Genomic DNA, 23842 nt, shown 5'->3' with positions numbered 1-23842 from the left:
TTTTAAAAGTATTCTGTCCGTCTCCCTCACTATGGTATATAGCTCTTTCACTAGATACTGAATTAGATGTTAATGGTCAATACTGCATTTGTTAATTCCCATGATATGTGGAATAGCCATGGGTTTTTTGAAATTTTGGACATGGGAAAGATGTGATAAAAAAGCCAGCATCATATAGTAGTAATATATACTATTAATGAACCTTTTTTTCTTCTTGTTGATCAATAATATCACATGTGATGGTTAACAACTTTTAAAAATGTATATAAAAAAAAGTGAAAATAAATACACAGGACTTTTATGCAGAAATCATTGTCAAGAAGAATTAGAATTTTAAAAGGAGATTTTTTCAGCAGGACAAGGAAAGCATGTTTAACTCAAGATACTCCATTTCGTGTATCCAGGGTCAAATCAGGTTTTCATAATGTTGGTGATTATAAGACAAAATGATATAGTTGAAGATTTTCTTTGATATTTTAGAATGTGCAGCTGGGTTTTATGGAGCTGGCTGCAAAACAAAATGTGGTCAGTGTTTTGGAGGAGCAGTTTGTGCCAAAGTGGATGGAACCTGTCCAAATCTACTATGTAACCCAGGATATGCTGACCCTCAGTGTAAATCAGGTATGAGAGTACCATTTTCAGATTTTGTAGTAATTTGAACTGTTCTAATGATTATTTTATTTTGATTTGATTCTAATAAAGATGATGTTATTTAAAATAATTGTTTTTTCAAATTTTTTCCAGTGTAGTATAGTTATGATAATACTGCCTTTGATAATTAATGTGACTAAATTTGCTTAAGCAAGGCAAGATACTGTACAGTCAGACCTGTTCTAACAGTCACCTGGTCAATATAGCCATTCTAATCCTCCCCCCCCAGCAAATTTCCTATATAAATGCCATGTAAACAGCAGTCACCTGTTTTTAGTCATGGGTCCTGTGTTTCTTATCTAAGGTGGTTTTCTGTAGTTGAATTTTGTAAAAGGTTTGATTTTTAAAGAAAAAGAATTTATTTTCCTCACTGGTTATACTGGCCATTTAAAAAAGACCTTGTATAACTTGGGCATTTAAAAAAAAAATTCCCTTTATTTTGGTGTATGATTAATGGGTGTAATGTTGGTTATAGACTATACAGCTTGGCCTTACTTAAGATGCATTTTTTATCTAATTAGCAACTCTATCAAAACATTGTGAATTGAGAAAACAACTCAAGTTTTCCTTTACAAGCTAAGGGAATATGGTCAGATTTTAATGTTATTTTTTTTTTTCATATCTTGCTTACAAGGTGAACCCTACTCTGGATTAATATTTTCTTAGTAGAAAAAGTTGACCTATCAGTGAGTATTAATTGATCTAAATATGCAGATCATTAATTTTTCTTGTCACCATATTTTCAGAATTATAATTATGATCAATTGTAAATTTTCTCACCTTCAGTCATCTTATCTAAATATCATCCAATCCCCAAAATGTATATGGAGGGTCCAGAATAGTTTATTTTAATAGGAATTACCTGTCACTATTGCCTTGTGACTTCCTCAGGAATGAGAAGAGTAAAAAGTCAGGTAGGGACAGTCCCTCATTCCCTTTGTGCTGTTGAGGGACAAGCATTCCTCTAGAGGAGGATGTGACATACTTTCCATCCTATTTGAGAGCTTGCTAGCAGATGTAGTCTGACCACTTCCAATAATGGGTTGCGAGAAGTTATCCCTACTTCAGTGTTTCCCCTGCATTGAAGAGACTCTTTGTCAGAAGGCAGTTAGGGGCTAAGAAGACGACTCAATCTCAGGATGGTATAGAATTGGTTTGCTTACTGGAGCACAGCAAGAACATCCTTACCGCTGATCCCCTAGAGGCAGAGATGCTCTTGTGAGGTGTCATTCCCATGGTCTCACATCAAAGGACCTGTGCAGTTGATTCCTTCAGTCAGAGGTGAGATTGTTGGTTTCCTTATGCCATTCCACCTTTTCATTATGATTTTGCAGTCAGAACCACCAGTGCTCTTCTTGTTTCGAATATCCTTCTTTGGCACAGTTGATTGCAGTTAAGCAATCCTCATGACCTATTGGTAGACCATTGCAGGATATTTGATCAGAGATGGACCTTTTGTCTTTTTTCCACAACAGCTTGCAGATTCTCCTCCTTCACACTTGGCTCATCTCAAGTGATTGATCCACTTGGAGGAGTTTTTTGAGCGAGGGTGTCAACTGCATCGTTCATACCATGTTCAAGGTCTCTGATAAAAGGTAGATAATTTTGTTGCAATTGGTTATTAATCCTAGCATTCCCTAAATGCTGTGGCAGAACTCTTCTTTTTCTCTTTGAACAGAGAGAATGTTCAATTTATACAGTTATGGCTATGCAACATATGTGTCCAACATGCTCAGGTTCTCTAAGGTCTGGACCTTGTATGGACCCCAAATATTGATAAGCTTGTCAGATATTTTTTTACTTATGTCTTGCTCATTAATACCTAGTGGAATCGCTTGTGAACGTTGTGGTCCTTGTCAAAAAGCCCCATTATGAACAATTGGTCTTTTAGGAACCGTACCCTTAGAACTATTTTTCTGCTCTAATTAAGAATTTGAAAGGTGTGAGCTTGTCTATAGAAAGTAGCACTTAGGTTTCAATGTTTACCCTGAGTTGGTTTTTCTCTCTTGTCATCATGTTTTTTTTGGTAAACAGCCAGCATCTTTTATTAGCTGTACTCCCTGTAGGGACTGCTATTCTCAGTTGCATCTGTGCTGGGGTAGATGAAGTAAATTCTTTACAGTGCTATTGGACTGCAACATGAGACTAATTGTTCCCTTACTATGACCCTTTTTTGATAAGAATATGTGCATGAAATCAGATCTGTTGGTTGCTGCTTCATGGACCTATTTTAATTATTCATGTTTGGTGGATGTTATCGAGCTGTCTTTAGCAGTCACAACTACTGTATTTTCCATTTAGAATTGGTCTTTGGTGCACCTAAGTGAAGGCATAGCATTATGGACCCAATTGTACAGTAACAAGCAGCCCAGGTCCCTGGGTGGCTTTTTTTTTCTAAAACACTTGCCTTAACTGATCACTGACATCTCTCTGTCTGCATGGGTTGAGTCTCATGCTTGACCTATGTGGGTTTGTGAGAAAACTTCTTGTGGGTTGGTGGTTCTTCCTGGGGTTTTCCCTGGTTATTCTCATAACTGCCATAACATGCCATGTTACACTAAAAAAGCAGTTTTAGACTTGCACCCTCCACTGACATGGTCAGGTTTTGAGAAACACAGTTTTCAGGAATCTTTGCTTCAAAGTTTTTTTGACACACACACACACACATACCGCTATTTCTTGACTTGCACGATGTAGGCCTATAATATGCAGTATATATGAACCTGCTAAATGCTCAGCTTAACTTATCCTTGGGACATACAGCTGGTCGTTTAAAAGATAGGGGTTTCCTAATTGGCTCACAGTAACTAGAGTGATAATGTCATGTGAAGTGCTGCTGTGGGAGAGTCCATTTAACTAATTTACATATGAAATGCACAAAGAACAACCCAAATTATCTGAAGTTAAGTACATCTATCAATAAGACATACTGAAGAACAGATGTTATTGTACATCACTACATTGAATGAAAATGTTGAAGCAAACTTTAATAAAGTTTGTGATCAGTGGCAACATTTCTTTGATGTTGGACTTTTACTCCAGATATAAAATGCAAACATGATTATTTCATTTGTCAGAATAGTGTTCAAGTGTGACACAGTTTTGAAGAGTGTAATTCAGGAAGCAGTATGGTATCAGGAAAGTCCAGCAAAAATAATTTTCAAAATGCCATGTTGGTGGAGTGTCAAGCACAGCAGCAAGGGGAAGAATTTTTTTGTGCATGTACTGCAAATGTCTTACTGACATTAGTCATTTCAAAGTATATGACGTCCGTTGAAATATGATCACTGCCAGTATGTAGCATCACAGGAGTTTGGCATTATATTGGTAAGGTATGACCTGTGTATATTTATTGCAAAGATATTATAACGTGTTGTCTCAAATTTATGTCATATTTTATTGATAAAACATCAGACTCCTGAGGTAGCATATTCAGCACTCTGAACTGAACATTCAGATGAGTTCTCTTTATTATTATTCTTTATCTTAATCTTGTTATAACACCATTAATTGATCTATGCATTTCAAGATGATTTTGTTATGAAATAGATTGATTGAAAGACTATTAAGACTTATACGGAAAAATGATCATTACTGAAAAATCTGGGTGTTTGGTTCATCTATGTTTTATTTGAATCCAGGATTCATATTAGAAGTAGTGAAATTAGTCAGGGAAGCAAATTAACTTTACAGTAGCACCCCAGACACTTTAAACTGCACCTATTTGTTCATGTGAAGCATATGCATGATCAAACTGTTGATTATATAATTTTTTTTAAAATAGCATCCCGAAAGTGATGCTTGTTTAAGACAAAAGGGAAAATAAGTCTCTAGAAAAATGTTAATAATCAACACAGAAAAATAAAAAGGAATATTCAGATTCTTGTGAATAAAAGATGGAAAGGACAATTACGTTTATTGGACATCACGTGCCAGTTTTAGCACGTCTCGTGGCGGGAGATAAAATTGCTATCGTCATATGAAATGGAAAAAGAATTTCCAAGAATTACATCAAGTTGAGAGATAGCAACAAGCCACTGAGTTGCATAGGGTTTGGAACTAAACTTGGTGCAACTGTACTAGTGGTAAATAAAGTCTACGCATACTTTACAAACTTTTCAGTTGAACATAATGTTATTGTCACTGTGTCAAACTTTTAATTATATTTTCCATCTTTACAATAGCAGTTTTGTATATTTTGTTACACCTTACTGAAAACTGGTCAATCTTACGGAAAAAAATCAGATGCCTTACTGAGACGGACTCTTCAGGGTTGGCAGGTCTGCATTTTCTGCACAGTTGATTTGTGTTGATAAAGCATTAACACCTGAACTGGACAGAGTCATTTATTTCTGCTGAATTCTTGTAAAGACCCCCATTAAACTTGAAAATGCTATCTTCTCCCCCTTCCCCTAATGAAAGGGTCAGTCTCAAAATGTGTGTGTGTGTGTGTGTGTGTATGTATATGTGTATATATATATATATATATATATATATATATATATATTGATTTTTCTATAGAGCCAAGCACAGCTCATGGTCAAACTGCATTAGATACAATTCTGACAATGCTAACATTATGGTTGTTATAAACAACTCAGTTCTGACCAGGATTGTCTCAGAGCATCCAGCCAGGAAATTTTGTACACTTGCATTACTTTCAAATCACCTACTTCACCACCTACATGGACAGCAGACAGATGTATTCCTCTTTCAAAACAATATAGCAATATTTCAATTTTTACATGGAATTATCTGATCTATCAGCTTTGTTAATACACCAAAGCATTGCACTGTTCTCACTCTTGATATAAATATGCTTGTTGATTATCCCACTGCACAAACTTTTCAAACCAAATTGAACAGATAACAATTCCAAATAATTAGTGTGGAATTTTGTTTTGGCTTATATCCATCTGCCACAGGTTTCAAGAGAATTCAAATGTACATCCCAACTAGATATTAATGCATCAGTAGATAGGTAATGAGAAATATTTTGTGGTCCAATAGCTTTCCCATTCGTGTTTTCCAAGTTAGACAACCACCAGGGAAGTTCAGTCTTACTGGCCTCTGACAATGTCATCTTACCGTTATAGTTACCTTTAGATTTAGTCAGGGCTCAGTTCTTGTCCAACTCTATGTAATACACCTGTGCCAAGCGAACTGCTTTCATTGAAGATGTAAACATGCCAACTTAACTTGCAACACATCTTATTGTCACTGTATTCTCTCGCAACATTGAAATGCATCTATACAGAATTTTCTTAATTTTATCTTGTCCCAATGACACAGTCCTATTTTGAGAGTTAATGACAAATCCCAGATTGACAGCTTTCTTTGACGGAATAAGAACAGATTTCTCAGGATTGATTTCAAACCCAACATTTTGAAGAGAAGTTACAAACAATGTTGTATCATTCAAACACTTACTGATTGATTGTACAATAGCCAATGAATCATCTTTATAATAAAAACAGATGACACCATTGTATCTCACAAAATCAAATACAGGTTTCTGAATTTTGGTGAAAATTCTGGGACTTAATACTAGACCAAGTGGAAGAACACAAAATACATCTGACCTCTACAGACAAATTTCAAATATTTCCTATGAGGCTTGACAATAGGATTACTGAAATGAGCATCTTTCAGATAAAATAGTCTTCTTCTGTAATAGAGTCTAAAATGATGTCAGTTGCTTCCATTTTAAATAAAAATATTCAAGAAATCTGTTCATAGATTTCAGATTTATAACAGGTTTAAATGTCCCATTTTTCCTTTGAACCAAATACAAGTTGGTTATGAATGTGCCAGCTTCATGCTGAGATTCAGTAACCCATTGTTTAGTAGTTCATGAATCTCAATATCCACTAATTTACACTCAGATGGCGAAAATTTAATTGGTTTTGGAATAAATGTTTGTTTTGGCTCTTCTAAAAATTCAATTTTGTAGCCTGAGGCTATTTTTAATATCAAGGGGTCATCTTGTCAGTTTCTTCCATTCATCTAGGCAGCAAGATGTTCTACCTGATAATGCACACCTATTTGTGAGACTGGAATGCTCGATATTAGGGTAGCTGCTGCCTTACATAGTTCTCCTGTTCTGCCCTCTCAGGCTTTGGCTTTCATTGTATCTGCCCCTCCTGGTTCTGGTCCCTAAAAAATCAGTGGTCCCTGAGTACCAAATCTGTTTAAATTCTGATAAGGCATCTTTTTAAGTGAGTTGTACATGTCCTGTTTAGCTTTCAAGCATTTTGGAAACTCATTGCCAAACAAATTACTCTTCGATATAGGTTCCTCAGCATTACACAAAGACTGATGAGATGGTTTGAGGTCTTTGCACATAAAATATCGTCTCTGAAGAGACAACTTCCTAGGGGCACCACCAAGAATTGTCAAAATTTGTATGACGGCCATCTCAATTTGAGATATTGACAAAGTTTTCTGTTGCAATGTTTTCTGTTGCAATCCAGCTGCCAAGTTTAAAAAATGGAACAAAACCAAGCCCACTAGTTCTGAATATCCTGAAGAGATTTATCCCATTGCTGTTCAATAGCAGATAGCATTCTACAAATTTCAGGATTGACTCTTGGTGGGATAATACATTTTTAATTTGCAGGGACAAAGATTTTATTATCTTGAACATATTTAGACAAATTGGCCTTGTTTTTAACTACTGTGGACAAACAGATTGTATAGAATTATCAATTTGGAGACCAAACACTTCCTTATCGTTAAAAATTGAGGGAAGTTTTAACCTACGGACATCATCCCCCTTTTGCTTGCATTTATTATTAAACTAGATTGACGTTGGCGGGGTCGAACTCACAGAGTTCAACTGAGTGCTTGTCCGATTCAGACTAAAAAAATTTCATCCTAACCAATTTCATGAACATGAGCATCGGACACAAAAGTGCAGTTGATGCATTCAGCTTCCAGTGGGAATGCCTAGTCTCATATGCCTTCCCACTTTTCCGACTGCTAATACAAATTCTGCAAAGAGTCAGAACTTCCACTGCTTGGATCATTCTTATTGCCTTATTGTGGTCCCAGCGACCATGGTTCAACGATCTCCTAGACCTCCTGATAGATCGACCCAGGTCTCTATGACAACAATTACGCAAGCTATCAGAGCAGGGTGGGAGGAGGGTATTTGGCAATAACAACAGGTAGTATTGCATAATCAAAATTAGTTTTACCCCCCACCTTCAAAACTACATTTTTGTGGTAATCCCCCTTTCCTTAGCTGTTTCTTTTTCCCATTTTGTTTCCACATTGTGGCTGTTCCTGAGCAACAGCCAAATTGCCCACATGTTAAAACCCAGTTTGTTATTTTTAGGAAAATGGAAGCACCTTCCAATTGTGACTGTGCAGATAGACATACATTGGGAACAACACCACGCGTTGACCCCATTTGTGCAGTTTTATTTGGTCTTGTAAACAAAGTTTGAACTAGTGAAAATTGTGATAAAATATTGTTTAGCCTCCTTTTGACCACTTGTTTTGACAATTTCTTCCCTCATGGCGAGAGGTACTTTGTTTTCTGAAAAACCTGTCAGCAGCCGAATCATAGACTCAAAGAGTCAGAATCATCTGTGTGGGAAAAAGATGCAGCAGAAAATTACCAACGGTTGCAAAATGGCAAAAAGTTGTTATAATTATTGTTGAAAATTCAAATTTAAACCGCAGATTTAAACACGTGCTCAAGTTGCAGGTATCACAACAGCAACCTGTCCGTGTACACCTCAAGTTCTAAACTGAGAGAGGATGTGAGCTGAAATGCCAATTGAACCCTGAACAGCTTTGCTGGTATGGTAGAAAATGTCATTAAGCCCATAACAATAACAACAAAGCAGCCGAATCTTTGCCAGTTTTACAGTGCTGTACATGCCTACTGTTGGGGAAAGTATATTCTTGTTTTTCTGAGGCACAGTGGCAGATTAAGCACATCAGTAGGGACAGGTAATGTATTAACTGCGATTATGATGTATTGGGGAGTTGGCTAAACTTATTGTAATATGGTATTGCTTGCCTGTCAATATTGCAAGATCCACCTCCACCCCACATTTCCCATACCCCCACTTTGATGGCTCAGCATAGATTTGGGTCCATTTTATGTAGGGAGAGCATGCCATATTATCTTGTGATGCATAGTCAGACTGGTTTGTGTTCTTTCAATTCTAGATTTCTAGCATGTTCTTTCTAATTGAATGATAAAATTGTAAGTTTGATGAGGGGACTTGCATCCCTGAGGAGGTAACAAGGCAATAGTGACCTAAGTATTACATTATTGAAATTAGTTTAACTCTCTCCCCTCATATTTTAGTAGAAATAGTACATGGTGTATTTATAATGTCATCATATGTTGATATGCTTTGTTCATTCTATTTGTAGCTTGTCCTGATGGATTTTATGGGATGCGCTGTGCTTACAAATGTGGAAAATGCCTTGATGGAGCAGTATGTAACAAAACAGATGGAATTTGTCCCACTAGATTATGTGACCCTGGCTACTACAATGAACGCTGTGATATAGGTATATTCTTATCAAAAATTGAAATCTCAGCAGTGAAAGAAAGACAGTAATAGAATCTAATGTTTTATGTTTGATATCCTAACTTTTGCTCAACTGGTCATAGTCTAGAACTGATGTGATTGTCTGTTATATGTTGTAAGTCCATTACCACAATTTTTTTAATGCATCTCTTAAACGGTTGAGAGGATGGTCATAAAATTTGTTTGGTCTCAAAAGAGAATGGCAGCCCTCTGACAGCCAGTATGGCCATCATGGTGAACATGTTGAAAATGTTAAGGCTACTTCTAGATGGATGGTCATAATGAACAAGGGATTAACAGCAAAGGACTTCCTATGATGCCTAGTTCATCCTAAATGGACATGGTGCTGATCTTTGGAATATAATATCAATATGGTTTTTTCACTAGATACATTTTTGCAGTGTCTGCTTGGTACAAAATGATGATGTAACATCCAATGTGCCCACTTTGACATTCATCTTGAAAAAATTTTGTTGCTACTCTTATTGAATGAATGTTGATATCAAATATTGGGTTTTTCAGCAAATACTTATTATTGATATCTACTAGGCATATATGGTAATAATGAAGCTGATATTAAATCTGATATTGCCAATTTGATAATCTTTTTGTCGTTTAGAATAACAGATTGTTTCAACACTCTGCAGTTAAAAAGAAGTAACAGTTTTATCTTGGATGCCTGAAACTTTTAGTACATTTGATCCTTTGATTGACTCTTGTAGTTAGAGTTTTTGTCTCTTGTTTTGAATCAGTGTTTAACAGTCTCATTAGTGCAGCTGGTCATGCAGTTTGCATGGATTGCCTTGAAACTTTGTCAATATTAATATTATAATAAGAATTTGTTGATATTGAAAAATCACTTTTTCCCTGCACTTTTAATTTTAGTTCTGACCTTTTTATATTGTAGCTTGATGCTATGCATTACACAATCTCATTAGCAGAACTAGTGCCACAGGTTTTGATGGATTGCTAATAAACTTGGTGAATAATACAGTGAAGATGTGCAAATCAACAAGTCACAATGCTTTTGCAGTTTTTAGTTCTTCTGGTCATAATGCAGAAGATTTTATGAGAAGGTCCTTCATCAATCCATTAGCACATGTTTTTACCATTGTTCTTTCGAAAGTACTTTGGAGAGATTACCATGAATTTTCCACGCACATTCATCTCTTGGTCTGGTTTGTTGAAAATGAAATTGGTGTGGTTCAGTAGTATCAGTTTGGTATTTGCATGAGAAAAAAAATAAAGCTTTACTTCCTCAGTTCTTTTTTTGATATGAAAGAATCACAAAAATGTGTTGTGATAAATCTTTGTTTATTGCTTGCTTGTTTGCACTGTGATCACACCATGTTAAGCATTATTGTCAATATTAAACTTTGCCTCTCAGAACTCGCATTTGTGGCAAATTTTACTCCAACCTTGTTAAATGCTAATGAGTTGATTCCAACAGCACAATTTTGGGAATCCCTTTCCTCGAGTGAGGAATTTTTATAGCAAAATGGATATATGGGGGAGTTTTTAATTTTTAGCCTTATGGTTTCTAACCTTCTATCCATCATTACTCATAATTTTTGTTGCAGTTTATTTTCAGATGTGATCACGTTTCAGATTAAAAGATTAATATTCTATAAAAGATTAATATTGTACAGGTTTGTATATAGCATAGACCAAAGTTATATAATTATAAGGGTTTGTGTATAGCATAAAACAAATTTAGTGACAAAATTTTGTTCTTATTTTGTAAAGAAGTAATTTTGTTAAGTAGCTGCCATAATAGTTTTTGTATTCTTGACATAACTAATTTGTTGGTGGGTAATAACAAATCCTTAATATGAAACAAATTTAAGTTTATTCATTTAACATAATACAAATTTAGGCTGGTTTATAATAATTTTGTTTGTTATCTACAGATGCTACTGAAATACAGGTGCCTTATGATTATATGGCACATTAGTTTCAAATAAGATTAAGTTTCGGATAGGATATTTTGCAGCATATTTACCAATCAGACACAAGTCATCAAACTAGAACAATGAACATTTTTAAAACTATATTCCCTTTAGAATGGAGAAAAAAACATGAAATAGAATGTCATAGTTTTTTATTTAAGAAATTTGGTTCATTAGAATTATTATAGTGGAGAGTTATTTAGTAGTTCTTGCTAGATCATATGACTCCAAGCATATTTTGGCAAACAAATCTATGTTTTGACTTTAATTAATTCTATATACTGTATGCATGTATCAATCATTACCAACCGCTCCAGTGGCCAAGTGGTTAGAACGTCCACCTCAGATGTGGGAGGTCGTGGGTTTAATCCCCGGTCGAATTATACGAAAGTCTTACAAAAATGGTACTAACAGCTGCCTCACTAGGCACTCAGCATTAAGAGCTTAGAGTTAGGACTGGTCTGCCTGGTGTCAGGATAATGTGACTGAGTGGGATATCATGCTACATGTGTGCGGCATGATGCCCCAGTGCTAGGCATCACTATAAACTGCCACACTGCAAGCATCGTAGCAATATGACTGAATTTTTTTTATAGATACATTAAAAATCCAAATCACACACACACACACACACACACACACATACACTCAATTATTACTAGTATACATTATCAGCTATCAAAACAGCTGGACAAAAATGTTTATAATTAAAGAAGGAACACATCCTCGCTATGAAAATAGATATGTCTGCTCATTTCAACAAAGCACATATATTGGAGAATCTGTTGCACATGTGTTGGAGAATCTGAATACTTGCAGGGGCCATGCTAGGTGTTAATTCAGGTGAAATAGTCACCTTTTAGTCTATCATTTCACCATTACAGTCCCAAAAAGCTCACTTTCACCCCGTATTGATTTTAGTACCTTCCCCTACCCCTTTTGTTTCAACACAATGCATTAAGTAAAACATTTTCCTTTACAAATATTTTGCTCAAAGAGGAAAAAGAAACATGAATTTTTTTTGTCTGTAGTCAGTTATGGTGCTGATTGATGATCATAAATGCTAGAAATGACATTGTCTTTTTGCCGAATTCCTGACAAAAATTCACACACGATCCATGAAAAACAAGTGAAAACCTCATTTTAGAATCTCTGTGATGAAATATTGGATAGAAAGATTTTTTTTCTTAGTAAGTGACCTAGATACATCCACTGAATTATAATTTGCTTGAGATTGGCATACACAAGTGAAACTTTTTCACGTTTTTCATGGATTATGTATGAATTTTATCAGGACTTTGGCAAAAAAGCAATAGGTTCGGTCAAATAACCCCCGATTAATTTAATTTATCCCCTGCACAACTACCCCATGACATGGTTATATGGTGACTATTTTGAGGATGTGTATCTTGAAAGGCCACAAAGAAGGGTTCACTGTCAGCCATCATCCTCCATCGATCTCTGAAACATGTTTTTTCATGGAGAAGAAGATTTGCCCAGAAAAAACTGTTGAAGATTGGCACCACATCTTTCAAGCTAATGTTGGCAGTTGTCATCTAATCATTAGGAAATTTATAGATTGTATCAAACATGAACAATAACTTCAGCAAGCTCATCTTATGCAAGCTTTTGCAGGTCATATACAACAGAAACCAATAAAGCACTATGCTGATGTTAATGTTCATCTGCTTTATGTTAATTGTAAATATGATCAACATTGCGAGAATGGTTACCTACCTAGAGTTGCACACAACTTACACTTTTGAAAAGCATGTAGCCATTCAGGTCTATAAATTTTTCGAAACATACTCTCTATTTCATAAAGCTCAATCAGGATTTCGAAAGTACCACTCATGCCAAACAGAACTTACCAAATTAATTGATCTTTGGCTGAAGGAAATGGATAATGGACATTTGACTGGGATTGTTTTCCTTGACTTCAAGAAAGCCTTTGATCTTGTTGATCATGAAATTCTGCTGCAAAAGTTGAACTGTTACAGGTTTGACAATCCTTCTTTAAACTGGTTTAGATCATACCTAAAGCAAAGGTCTTAACAAGTAAGCATTGGCAATATTAGCTCTCAAACATGCACTATTCATTCAGGAGTCCCTCAAGGCTCAGTTTTGGGCCCTCTCCTCTTCCTTATCTATATCAACGATCTACCATTAAATAATGAATCCACAAACACAGATTTGTTTGCAGATGATGCAACATTGTATACATCTAGTTCTGATACTGAAGTTATCCAAATGAGATTAAACTCAGACCTTATTAGAGTCTAAAACTGGGCACAACAAAATAGGATGGTAATTAATTAAGGTAAAACAAAATGTATGATTTTGGGGACATCACAAAAGCTATACAAGTCAGGGAACCCAAAACTATCTCTTGCATTAAATAATCATCCATTAGAAAATGTCAAACATGAAAGGCTTGTAGGTGTGTCTGTAGATAATAATTTATTATGGAATGGCCATATTGATAAGCTCTGTAAAACACTGTCATCCAAAATTGCCCTTCTCAGCAGAATCAAGAAATATTTACCTGTGGAAACTCGCAATCTATACTACAAGTCATATATTCTTCCAACAATGGATTATTGTTCTAATGTATGGGGAAACTCTGCTAAATCTGAGCTTGACAGGCAGGATTTATAAACTTCGGAAACGAGCAGCACGTGTAATTTTAGATGCATCTGCTGATCATCCCTCAAAAGCATTATTTACAGAACTCAAATGGTTCACAATATATGACAGGATAGATTTTCACAAGGCAGTTCTTTTATATAAAAGTCTACATGGAACTGCACCAGAGTATCTTCAGGACTTATTCAGGCCTTTTTCAACACAATACCAGTTGAGATCAATATCACATGGAAACCTTCTAATACCAAAACGAAGAACAGAGCAATTTAAAAAGAGTTTTCAGTACTCTGGTACAGTTCTGTGGAATAAGCTTCCACTACATGTAAAATCTGCTGAAAATATTAGAGTATTTAAGAAAAGACATCATGAGCACGTATGTGTTTCTAATAGATAATGGAATTTAGTATTTTAATACTAAACATGTTAAAATAAACAGTAATTATTGCCATCTTCATATAATGTGCATTGTTATACTCTCCTTAAGAGGGCCTCTAGGGAGAATAGTCCTTGACTAATGAGTCATCCTCTATAAATAAAGCATTATTATTATTATTATTATTATTATTATTAGTACCCCTTACCTAGTACTCTTTTTTAATGTTAGAATTTAAGTTGGATTTGTGGCATAATTTCTATTGCAGTTTATACCACATTATATAATATCAGATTAATTTGTAATTTCTGAAACACCAGTTTTGGATTGCAAGGAGGAGAATTGTACTCTTTGTTTAGGACTATGGAACTTGAAAAGTGTAAAGTGGGCGACATTTAGGAGTATACACAGAGGATAACTGGAATTTAATGTAAATCACAACAGTTATAATACATTTGATTCTCACTTTAAAATTGTTATTATACTTAATCAAGTAAAATTTGGTCATATTTGATACACATCTTCATATGTGCAAGATGTGGACCAAATTCTGATTTGAATGCAGCTTAACATAATTCTCACAGCTACTGATGACAAATTGGTTAAAAAATTCTCAGCTGCTAGGCATCTTGTTATTAGTATGATATGGTCACCCCATACATTATATATTGTACAGGAGCGTGTGTTACATATAGAGTAGGCAGATTAAAGACATAATAGCAGGACAATTAGACAGTTTGGAACTTACCCTTATTATGAGGAGGTTCGCCACTTAATTAAGGTTATAAAACCTGTTGTTTTAAGATGATATATTATATAGGAACTTATTTTTCTGTTTCATTAAAATAACTAAACCTATTTTGCTATAACTATTCCACTTTTTTACATGAAGGCATCTTCTTGTTATTAATATCATACAGCCAACCCATGCACAGCTCTAACTTCTGGTTTCACTTATTTATTCAGTGTATTTGCTTCTTTTATAGAGGGAAATAAGCATGTCATTGGGGTAGTTGGCCAAGAGGTTATTGTCTGTGGGGAAAATGACAGGGGTGAGGTGGGAGGTAATTGTCTTGTGACCATGAAATGAAGCTTTATGGTATAGAAATAATTGCCAATTTTCATCTGCAACCTAATTAATCCTGCTGTTTTATGTTATACAACAACTATAGGGAAGCAACATAATATTTTAAAAACATCTGTTGTGTAACAGCATTTTGTCATCATTTTAGTCATGTAACTTGAAAGTATGTAAGAATGGTAGTTTCATGTGACTTTGTTGGACTTTGTACACCTGCTTCTCCCTGATTTCATCAGTTCACCCTATTCTGGATAGAGAGATGTAATTTCTTCCAAATATTGGAATCCATTGAATACACTTAATACCAGTGCCAGATTTATTAGATTTTGGGAGCGGTTCTTTGAAGCAAATTGTGTTACCATTCAAATATGATATTCTAGGGCTTCCAGGCAGTCTCATTTCAAATATTAAATCATCCCTGTACTTAAAATAATATTGAGTACTGGGGGAATTTTCACTGTAGAATCTCATGATCTGGGTGTTCTTGACAATGGTTGTATTAAATGTAGAGTTTATAGATTATATTGACAAATGTTTGTGCACCATTTAGACAAACATGGAATTTTAAGGGAAAAGAAAATCAGGTTTTTTTATATCTAATCCTTCTATATTTTCATTTTTAAGGGCTTTTTGTCTAAATTTAAAACAACCCTTTCTTCATATGAACAGATGGAGTGAAGCAGAGTGAAGTTAACATTTTTATTCTGTAAATTAAATTGAATTGCATGGAATTTTTATGATTTTTAAATTTTTTACTTGTTTCTAGTTATTATATTTTGGTACATGGTCATATGAATCATTTAGATATTGTGGGAGAGTCCTACAGTTGAAACAGCATTGGATTTTTAAAATGCACATTTTTGAAACCAAAATACGTTCTTTATCTGTTCAGTAAAGATCACAAGTAATCCTTGAAAAAAATTGTCTTACTGGCCCAAAACAAAAATGATGCCATCTGACCTCCAATATGGTCACCACAGAGCCATCTTTAAAATCTTATTGCTACTTCTTATTAAAAGACTTCTGATAATATCTTGTGGGTCTGAATGAAAATTGTGCAAATCTGACATCCAGTTTGGCCATAATGGAAGTCTTCTTGGAAACGTAGTTGCCATTATACTCCTACATGAAAGTTATGTCAGCATGGGGCTTACAGTAGAAGATTTCTTATGTCTAGTTAGTCATAAATGACATTGGTGCTGATCTGACCTTCAATATGGCTGCCATAATGGCCATTTTAAAAATATTGTTACTCCTAGATGGATGGTCATATCAGCATGAGGTTTGCACCACAAGACCTCTGATGATGTCCAGTTGCTCCTGAATGAAAATGATGTGAATCTGACATCCACAGCAACTAATTTGAAAATGTTGTTGCTGAGGACCATTAGAAATAGTTTCAGCACTCAGCAGTTAAAAGGAAGAAATTGTCTTATTTATTTGTGGAAATTCTTTTCAGTCAGTAGAACATAATTCCCATCAAGGACTCTTGCTTTATTTCACTTGGTCAATAAAAGGTGAGGTTATGGTATTGCCCAGTGGTTACTGCTTTGTCATCTGTCAATTTTTTTGTCATGCTCTTCTTGGTTAAAGTTTGAGATAATGATTGTTTTATTTACAACTTCTCTGAGTCCAAAGAACAAAAGTTGTCCATATTACTATCAAGACCCAACACATTGACACAGGCATTGCTTATTTGCCATAAACAATGGCAGTTTTTTTAAATTATGAAAATCTTTAAAGGACTTGAATGAACTTGCTAAAGTTGACAGAAAGTTTTCTTGTATAAAGTTTTTTTCTTCAAATTTGTACAAATAATGTGGATCCATCATCTGTTATATTCACTGATGATAAGAACAGAAAATTCTTTACACAACTTGAGGGCTGTTCGGCAAAACAAACTTGGTACCCAGGGATGGCATTTTCAGTATCGAGTCATCACCTATAGATGCATTTTAGAACTTTGTATCCTTTTCATATGAAATCTGAGTGATCAGAGTATCCTGGCATATATTTAAAAAAAACAAAAGACTGTTTTCCCTAGGTACCATGTATGTTTAAATGACACAGCCCTAAAAACTTTGTGAAAGAATTGGGTGAAATTTACCAGAAGTCCATCATGTGTAGGTGATTAAAATATTTATCAGATATGATTGACATTGCTACAAAAGTAGATCTTCACAGTTACTCTAAACCACTGAACAAACTTTAACCAATTTTGACAGCCTGCTGATATGATGACATTTTTTGTGTGAAGAGATGGTTTCATTTGTATCTTGAATTTGGCTATATTTACTCAATCATGAAAGCCTTTAAACAATTTTTGAAAATGCTGTCAACAGAGTTTGACAAATTTTGACAGCATCCTGGCATCAGTGCCATTGAAAACACAAATAATGATGCTCCATAACCCATATTAAGTGGTGATATGCAATTGGCTGTTAGGGTTATATCAGCTGGTTGATCAGTTTCAGATGAAACATTATTATTGCCTTTGAGATATACATGACTAATGAAGCAGCATGACCCAGATTAAGTGACCATATACCACTGGTTATAAGGGTTACATCAGCTAGTTGATCAATTTCAGATGACTTTAAGCTGTTTTTTTTAATTTCAGAATGTCCCGCAGGATTATTTGGTATTCAGTGTGCTGAAAGTTGTGGAGTCTGTAAGGATGGAGTTTTATGTAACTTTGTGAATGGTAGCTGTCCCAACAGTTTGTGTAGTCCAGGCTATTATCACAATACATTTTGCAAAACAGGTAAGAATATACATGTGTTAACACATTAACCCCTGAGCCAAATAGCTAGGCAGTCCCCTGCAGCATATTTGCAGAGATCACCTAGAGCAGTGTTAGCCTTTCCAGTGCCTGTATCCCTGAGACTAGCTGACAGCACTTGGCTTGCAGATTTTTATAGAGGGGGCTACTTGCAATAAAATTATTATTATTTTATTTGTATTCATTTAATTAAGCTGCAATTTGGAACGGCAGTTCTCAGTAAACTTACATACATAATGGTATAAATTTCATGCTACATGCAGAAATAAAACTAATGCATGATGGTGAAAACAAATGATGTACTTGCCAATTTGCTTCTCTTGCCATGAATAATCCATAAAATCCATTATGAATTCACACATAATTATTAACACCATCAACACATGAAATAATTATATTTTATGTACACAGAAATTCCACTTGTCGTCTCTTGTAAACTGAACATCCTGTGAATACTGTACACAAATGGGCATATTTTACTTGCTCTTTACTTACCTTTCTTCCTTAGAACTCTCAGTGAAAATTTTAAAACTAATGAAACACTTAACAAGCCATGAATTATGAACACTCATGTTAACAACATATATTTCCCAAACATATATTTAACGATTATTCAAAAGAAAAAAAAGCTCCAAGAAATTAAATTCATTTGTATTAGGGTCTAAATCCATTGCTGGTCCTTTGTATAGCCTCTTGTCAATGTGTGTTTTATCATTTAGGATCATCTATCAGCTCTACTTTCATTTTCTTCTTCTTCTTCTACATTCTCATCACTACCGCTGTTATTTACAGTAGCTATTTCGATATCACTATCAATCTCGTCTGATTAAAATCCAGAAAATTCTCCGTCAGAATATGTCAAGTAAAAGTCTGCTCCCAGTGGCTGATGCTCGTCAATTTGCATCATTTTCAGATGTATATATTTTCACTATTTCTGCTGTCATCGAAGTCAAATTTTTTTCCCTCTGTTCAGCAGTGTTCACTCTATCTATGTAAGCTACAATTTTATGGTTAAACTGCCTGTATAGTTTCGAAATGCCTTCAAATCAACCAATGGTTTGCACCGATTTAACTCGTCGTGCAGGATACAGGCCTAGACAAATACTGCCTCTGAAACTTGGTACTTGGGATACAAGCTGTCTAAACTCAGCCACGTTAGTGAGGCACGCGGGAGATCAGGGAGGTAAAGTACGACGAGTATTCTCGTCGCCAGGAGTTAATGTGTTAAATAGTTCTCAATTTTTTTTCTTTAAAATTAAAAATGTGTGCCTAAGCATAAATGAAACATTTTTCTCCAGTTAAAATATTATATTTTTCAGAGTGAAAACAGAAGGTTAATTAAAGCTACAGGAACCACCTGTATTTCAGAATTAAACTCTGGTGACGTATTTCTCAATCCACCAATTAGGTTTTTTGTGTAATTTTAGCCATTAGCTTGTTCTAATAAGAGAGTATGAACTGGTGATACTGTGTATTATTGTATGTTTCTGTGAGAGTGCAAATTATGATGATGTTTATTTGGGGTGTGTTATCAGCAACACTTTGAGGTTTGTATTATGCTATAGCAAGTAAAGTACCTTACGCATGGACACAACATGGCAGTCCATATGGCCTGTTCTGATGGTGGGAATCAAACCCACAGCCTTTATGTCACAAGTCTAACACCTTAACCACTGAACCACTGTTAGGTTCACAAATTATGAAGAAGGAAAATACACCTCTCCCTCAATAAGTCGCGTACAGTGGGGTCCTCAAACATAGACTGCATTATAAGTGAGGGCACAAGTTACCGAGGGACCTCCAAAAATTGAAGAAAATCTGCATAGACATCAAGTAAACCGCAGGGGGTTGGGAACTGGGCTGTTTAATGACTGAATCCTCGTTTTACAATCATGGTGATAATAATTTTAATAACATGCTTTTTCTAATTGATTATTCTATATCAACTACATTTATTTTCAAAATGTCCAACATGTGTAAGATCTTTCCAACTGGTTTCAGCAACCGTCATGTGTACATGAAAACATGTATGCATTATGTCACTGCTTTTTGTAGTGCTGATTAGTCTGGTATCTGGAGTGTTATTTAATAGTATAGTGCCAAGTTGGGAGTCAAACTAGCAGGGAAGTAGACTAACTGATGATACACCACCAAACAAGATTCCTCTTTTTTTTAAAACTAGTGACATTTATTTTGTGATATAATCGTCTACATTAAAACTCAATTTTTGTATTGTTCAGTTTGTGCAATATTGATGTCGTGGTTTCACTGGATGTAAGAGGGAAACTTCTTTCCATCATTGAGGATATCTCTAAGTGCCATTTCAGTAATTTTCTGAAACTCCCCCACAGTGGTTTGTATCTGTGAAACCAAGCTCTTTATTTTACGAAGTATTCATTTCACTTGGTTGCCTTGCTATCTTTGACCACAGTTATAAATGAGTCGGTTAATTTTAAGATATCTAATTATGTTACATACACAGTAACATTTACAACAGTGTTTGATTGATCGACTGAAGTGGGTTCATCCGACATATGACCAGGGCCGCTAGATCTTAAGCATGTAGGATTTGCATGCCTTTTAACTTTACTTTCATTCCACTTCCTTTATTTGATTCAAAAGACATAATTAACATGATAATACAAAGGAGGCCAGCTGTTAATTCATTGCAAAAATACAATAAATACTTCCTCAAGTCAGTTACCAAAACATGGTCAGCACTTAATTAGGTTCTCAGAGAAACACTTGTGGGCATGTTGTTATGGTAGATTGACACATTTGACTTTTAAATACACATTGCATTTACGTTGATTCCACTTAAGAAGAACAGAAAAATAGAATTAAAACATAAATTTCACTTAATAAAAAATATTTTATTGGCATTTAAATATTAATGTACTGCCTACACCTGGCATAAGTGACATTTTCATTGATCAAAATTTCCTTGAATATCTTTAATTATGGTGTACTAAGAAGAATGTTGTTTGGATAGAAAATGTAACCAATTATATGACTTCTGATTAAAATTTGATAATTTGAAAATGTTGATTAAAATTTTCAGGTCCTATCTACCATTTTCAATCATAAACCGAGCATTATTTCATTCGTTTCAGTTAGCAGTTTGGTCGCGATTTTCATCAAGTTCATGAAATAGGGATCAATTTTTGGGGTATTTTCTGATTTAAAAAATGGGATCCATGCCTGACCCTGCATTATAAGCAGGTTTGTGAGTTATCAGGGCATGCGTTATTGAGGGAGTGGTGTAGGAAGAAGAAAAAAAATACTCATCATGATACATGTGCTCTGTTTAGGATGTATGATGCAGATATCTGTATGTCTTGTGTTTAAAAATGAGAGTATGATGAAAAATCGTAAGATAAATTTGCATTTTGAATTTAATAATATTTTGCTGCAGTTTCTGTGACAGTGTGCCAGGTCAAAGAATTTTACTGTGTTGTTCATTGACCATTTTCTTACACCTTCCATAAGGCAGGGTGTATTATGTTATGCAGGGCTTAGGAAACCACAAGTCCTCTACCCATGATGGGGGATTAATTGGCTGGGACAAAAAGAACTTTGAGTGGATGCATATTTGCACGTTTAGAATAAATCTGTGTTCAGCCCGTATGAAAACTTCCAACCTGACTTTAACCAGATTCCAGGTGGAATTTTAAAGTGGATTTCACCTAAAGCCTAGATTCCACTTATTATAAATTTTAGGTGGATTCAGGGCAGATTCAGGGTAGAATATGGCCCGAAATATGCAAATTACTCCGTCTATTACTAGGAGGAATTTGTTTATTCTGTCTGCTAGGCAGGCTCTGTTTATTCTGCTTATTTAGCCTAGATTTCCCTTATTGTCACTTTTAGGCAGATTCAGGATGGATTCACTCTGGAATATAGCTCGAAATATGCAAATTACTCTGTCTGGTACTAGGCGGAATCTTTACTTCTGCCTAATTAGATGTAAATACCTGCAGAAACCCCATCCAATAATGAAAATTCCAAGTCGGATTTCAGAGTTTTTTTTAAAGCACTTTCTGCCTAAACCATAATGAATATACGTCAGATTTCTATTAAACTGCCTAATGATTCTTAGACATTATTGGGAATCAATGATAAACATTCACAATAATTTTTAAAATGGATCATACATTTTATTTTGAAAGACATTATCACATAAGGTTTAGGTTTTTATTGTCCTCATTTTCTTTCTTGCATGCAAAGCCTAATCCATGATGGCATTACTTAAGTCTTTTTCATTTCACTTTAAAGTTTGGTGAGATTTCACATATATTTCGACTGAAACTTTCATTTGAATTTTGGTGAGATCTCACAAAAATTTCACTGAAATATTTGTGAGGTTTCACAAAAAATTTGACTAAAACTTTTGTGAGATTTCACTAAAATTTGGATCATTATATGGTATATTTGACTAAAGTTACAGAAGTTTTGCAGACATTTCATAAGGTTTCAAAGAAATAATGGATATGAATTAACCAGGAATTTATTAACCAAGGTAATATTTTAGTGTGCATGAAAAAAATATACAGATGTTGTAATTATATGACATCCAAGGCAAGAGATATGGGAGTGAATAATAATAATAATAATAATAATAAAGACTTTATTTAGAGAAGGTAACTCAATTAGTTACAGAACTAATCTATCTTGAGGCCTTCTATCTGTGATGTACAACATATACAGTATATACAATAGGATGTGAGAATCTGGCTTGACACTAAATAAGTAAGTGATTTTAAAAATCAAAGCATCAAGCCTGGAACATATGCACAGGCATCTGTGAACACATGAACATATATAAAATATAAAATATTAATCTGCATTGAAAAATTCAACTGTGAAAATAATGGAAAATTACAGAAAAGCATCCATTTGAGACATTGATTATGAAAAGAAGAAATGCTAGGAGCCTGCCTTATGTCACTTTCACTGTAGACTTGATTTTTGTTTATAAAAACTATGATGCTGTTGTGGTTTGTTGAATTAGTCCTTGTTCCATAAGCAGCGTGACAAACGTTTATCATGATATAATTACTCTTACTTTACACTGAATTCTAACACACTTAGAATATTTTGATAATATACACAATAGTACCTCATGATATTGAAAGATGATTCTACTTTTCGGCCAAGAAAATTCCGCAAAGATATGATTAACTTTGATAGACATGGGTATGGCAACAATTCCCACCAGTGATCTATATGTTGTCCCTCCTTAAATTCTAAATTTAATCATTTTTGAGATATATAATTTCAGAATCATCCTGGTTCAGTTCCTTGTCCTATTTAGCACGTTGGCTGCTACTGTAAAGTGCTTTATGGCACAAAAAGCAAAATGCTAGTCCTGGCGTTCAGTTTTCATACAGATTGACCAATTACGTTCCCACTGACTTTGCATTCAAGCTGTTCTCATTGCCACACATTTTTCAAATGGTTATTCAATCTCATATCCTGTTCATTCCCACATGCACATCTACCGTCAATGAGACCACACATTGATTTCAATGAGATAACTAAATTTGATTTGTTAACTGTGATTTTAAATATTTATGAAGAATGATTGTCTCAACAAAGTCGCAAAAGACTAGTGTTTTTAAAATATATAAGTAAATGCTAGTCAAAAATTTATTCATATCATTGTATTTGTTAGCCATTGGAAGAACTATATTGTGGACATTATTAATCAGTTAGACATTAAACTGCTGGTTACAAATGTTTATTAATGTTGTAAAGATGGCATCTATACCACATGCTTGGTGAACTTGAGAAACTTGAAAGTTT

General features: G+C 34.7%; 1 protein-coding gene and 1 long non-coding RNA gene across 2 annotated transcripts in view; both read left to right on the top strand.

The window, feature by feature from the left end:
* The window catches only part of LOC149803004 (uncharacterized), a 32602-nt gene extending 31989 nt beyond the window's left edge, over positions 1-613 (top strand). Inside the window, exon 3 of the long non-coding RNA XR_016419942.1 lies at positions 481-613. This is a non-coding gene — a long non-coding RNA (uncharacterized LOC149803004). The remainder of the gene's footprint in view (positions 1-480) is intronic.
* A 3166-nt stretch (positions 614-3779) lies between these two features.
* Positions 3780-23842, top strand: part of LOC149803003 (uncharacterized) — a 33830-nt gene continuing 13767 nt past the window's right edge. Inside the window, exons 1-3 of the mRNA XM_089953866.1 lie at positions 3780-3873; positions 9046-9186; positions 17876-18019. Coding sequence (XP_089809992.1) covers positions 3780-3873; positions 9046-9186; positions 17876-18019 — 379 coding nt within the window. The remainder of the gene's footprint in view (positions 3874-9045; positions 9187-17875; positions 18020-23842) is intronic.

Source organism: Sinohyriopsis cumingii, chromosome 3 (genome assembly GCF_028554795.1).
Source record: "Sinohyriopsis cumingii isolate HCF-2022 chromosome 3, ASM2855479v2, whole genome shotgun sequence".
NCBI classification, from domain to species: domain Eukaryota; kingdom Metazoa; phylum Mollusca; class Bivalvia; order Unionida; family Unionidae; genus Sinohyriopsis; species Sinohyriopsis cumingii.
This window is presented reverse-complemented; position numbering and strand designations above follow the sequence as displayed.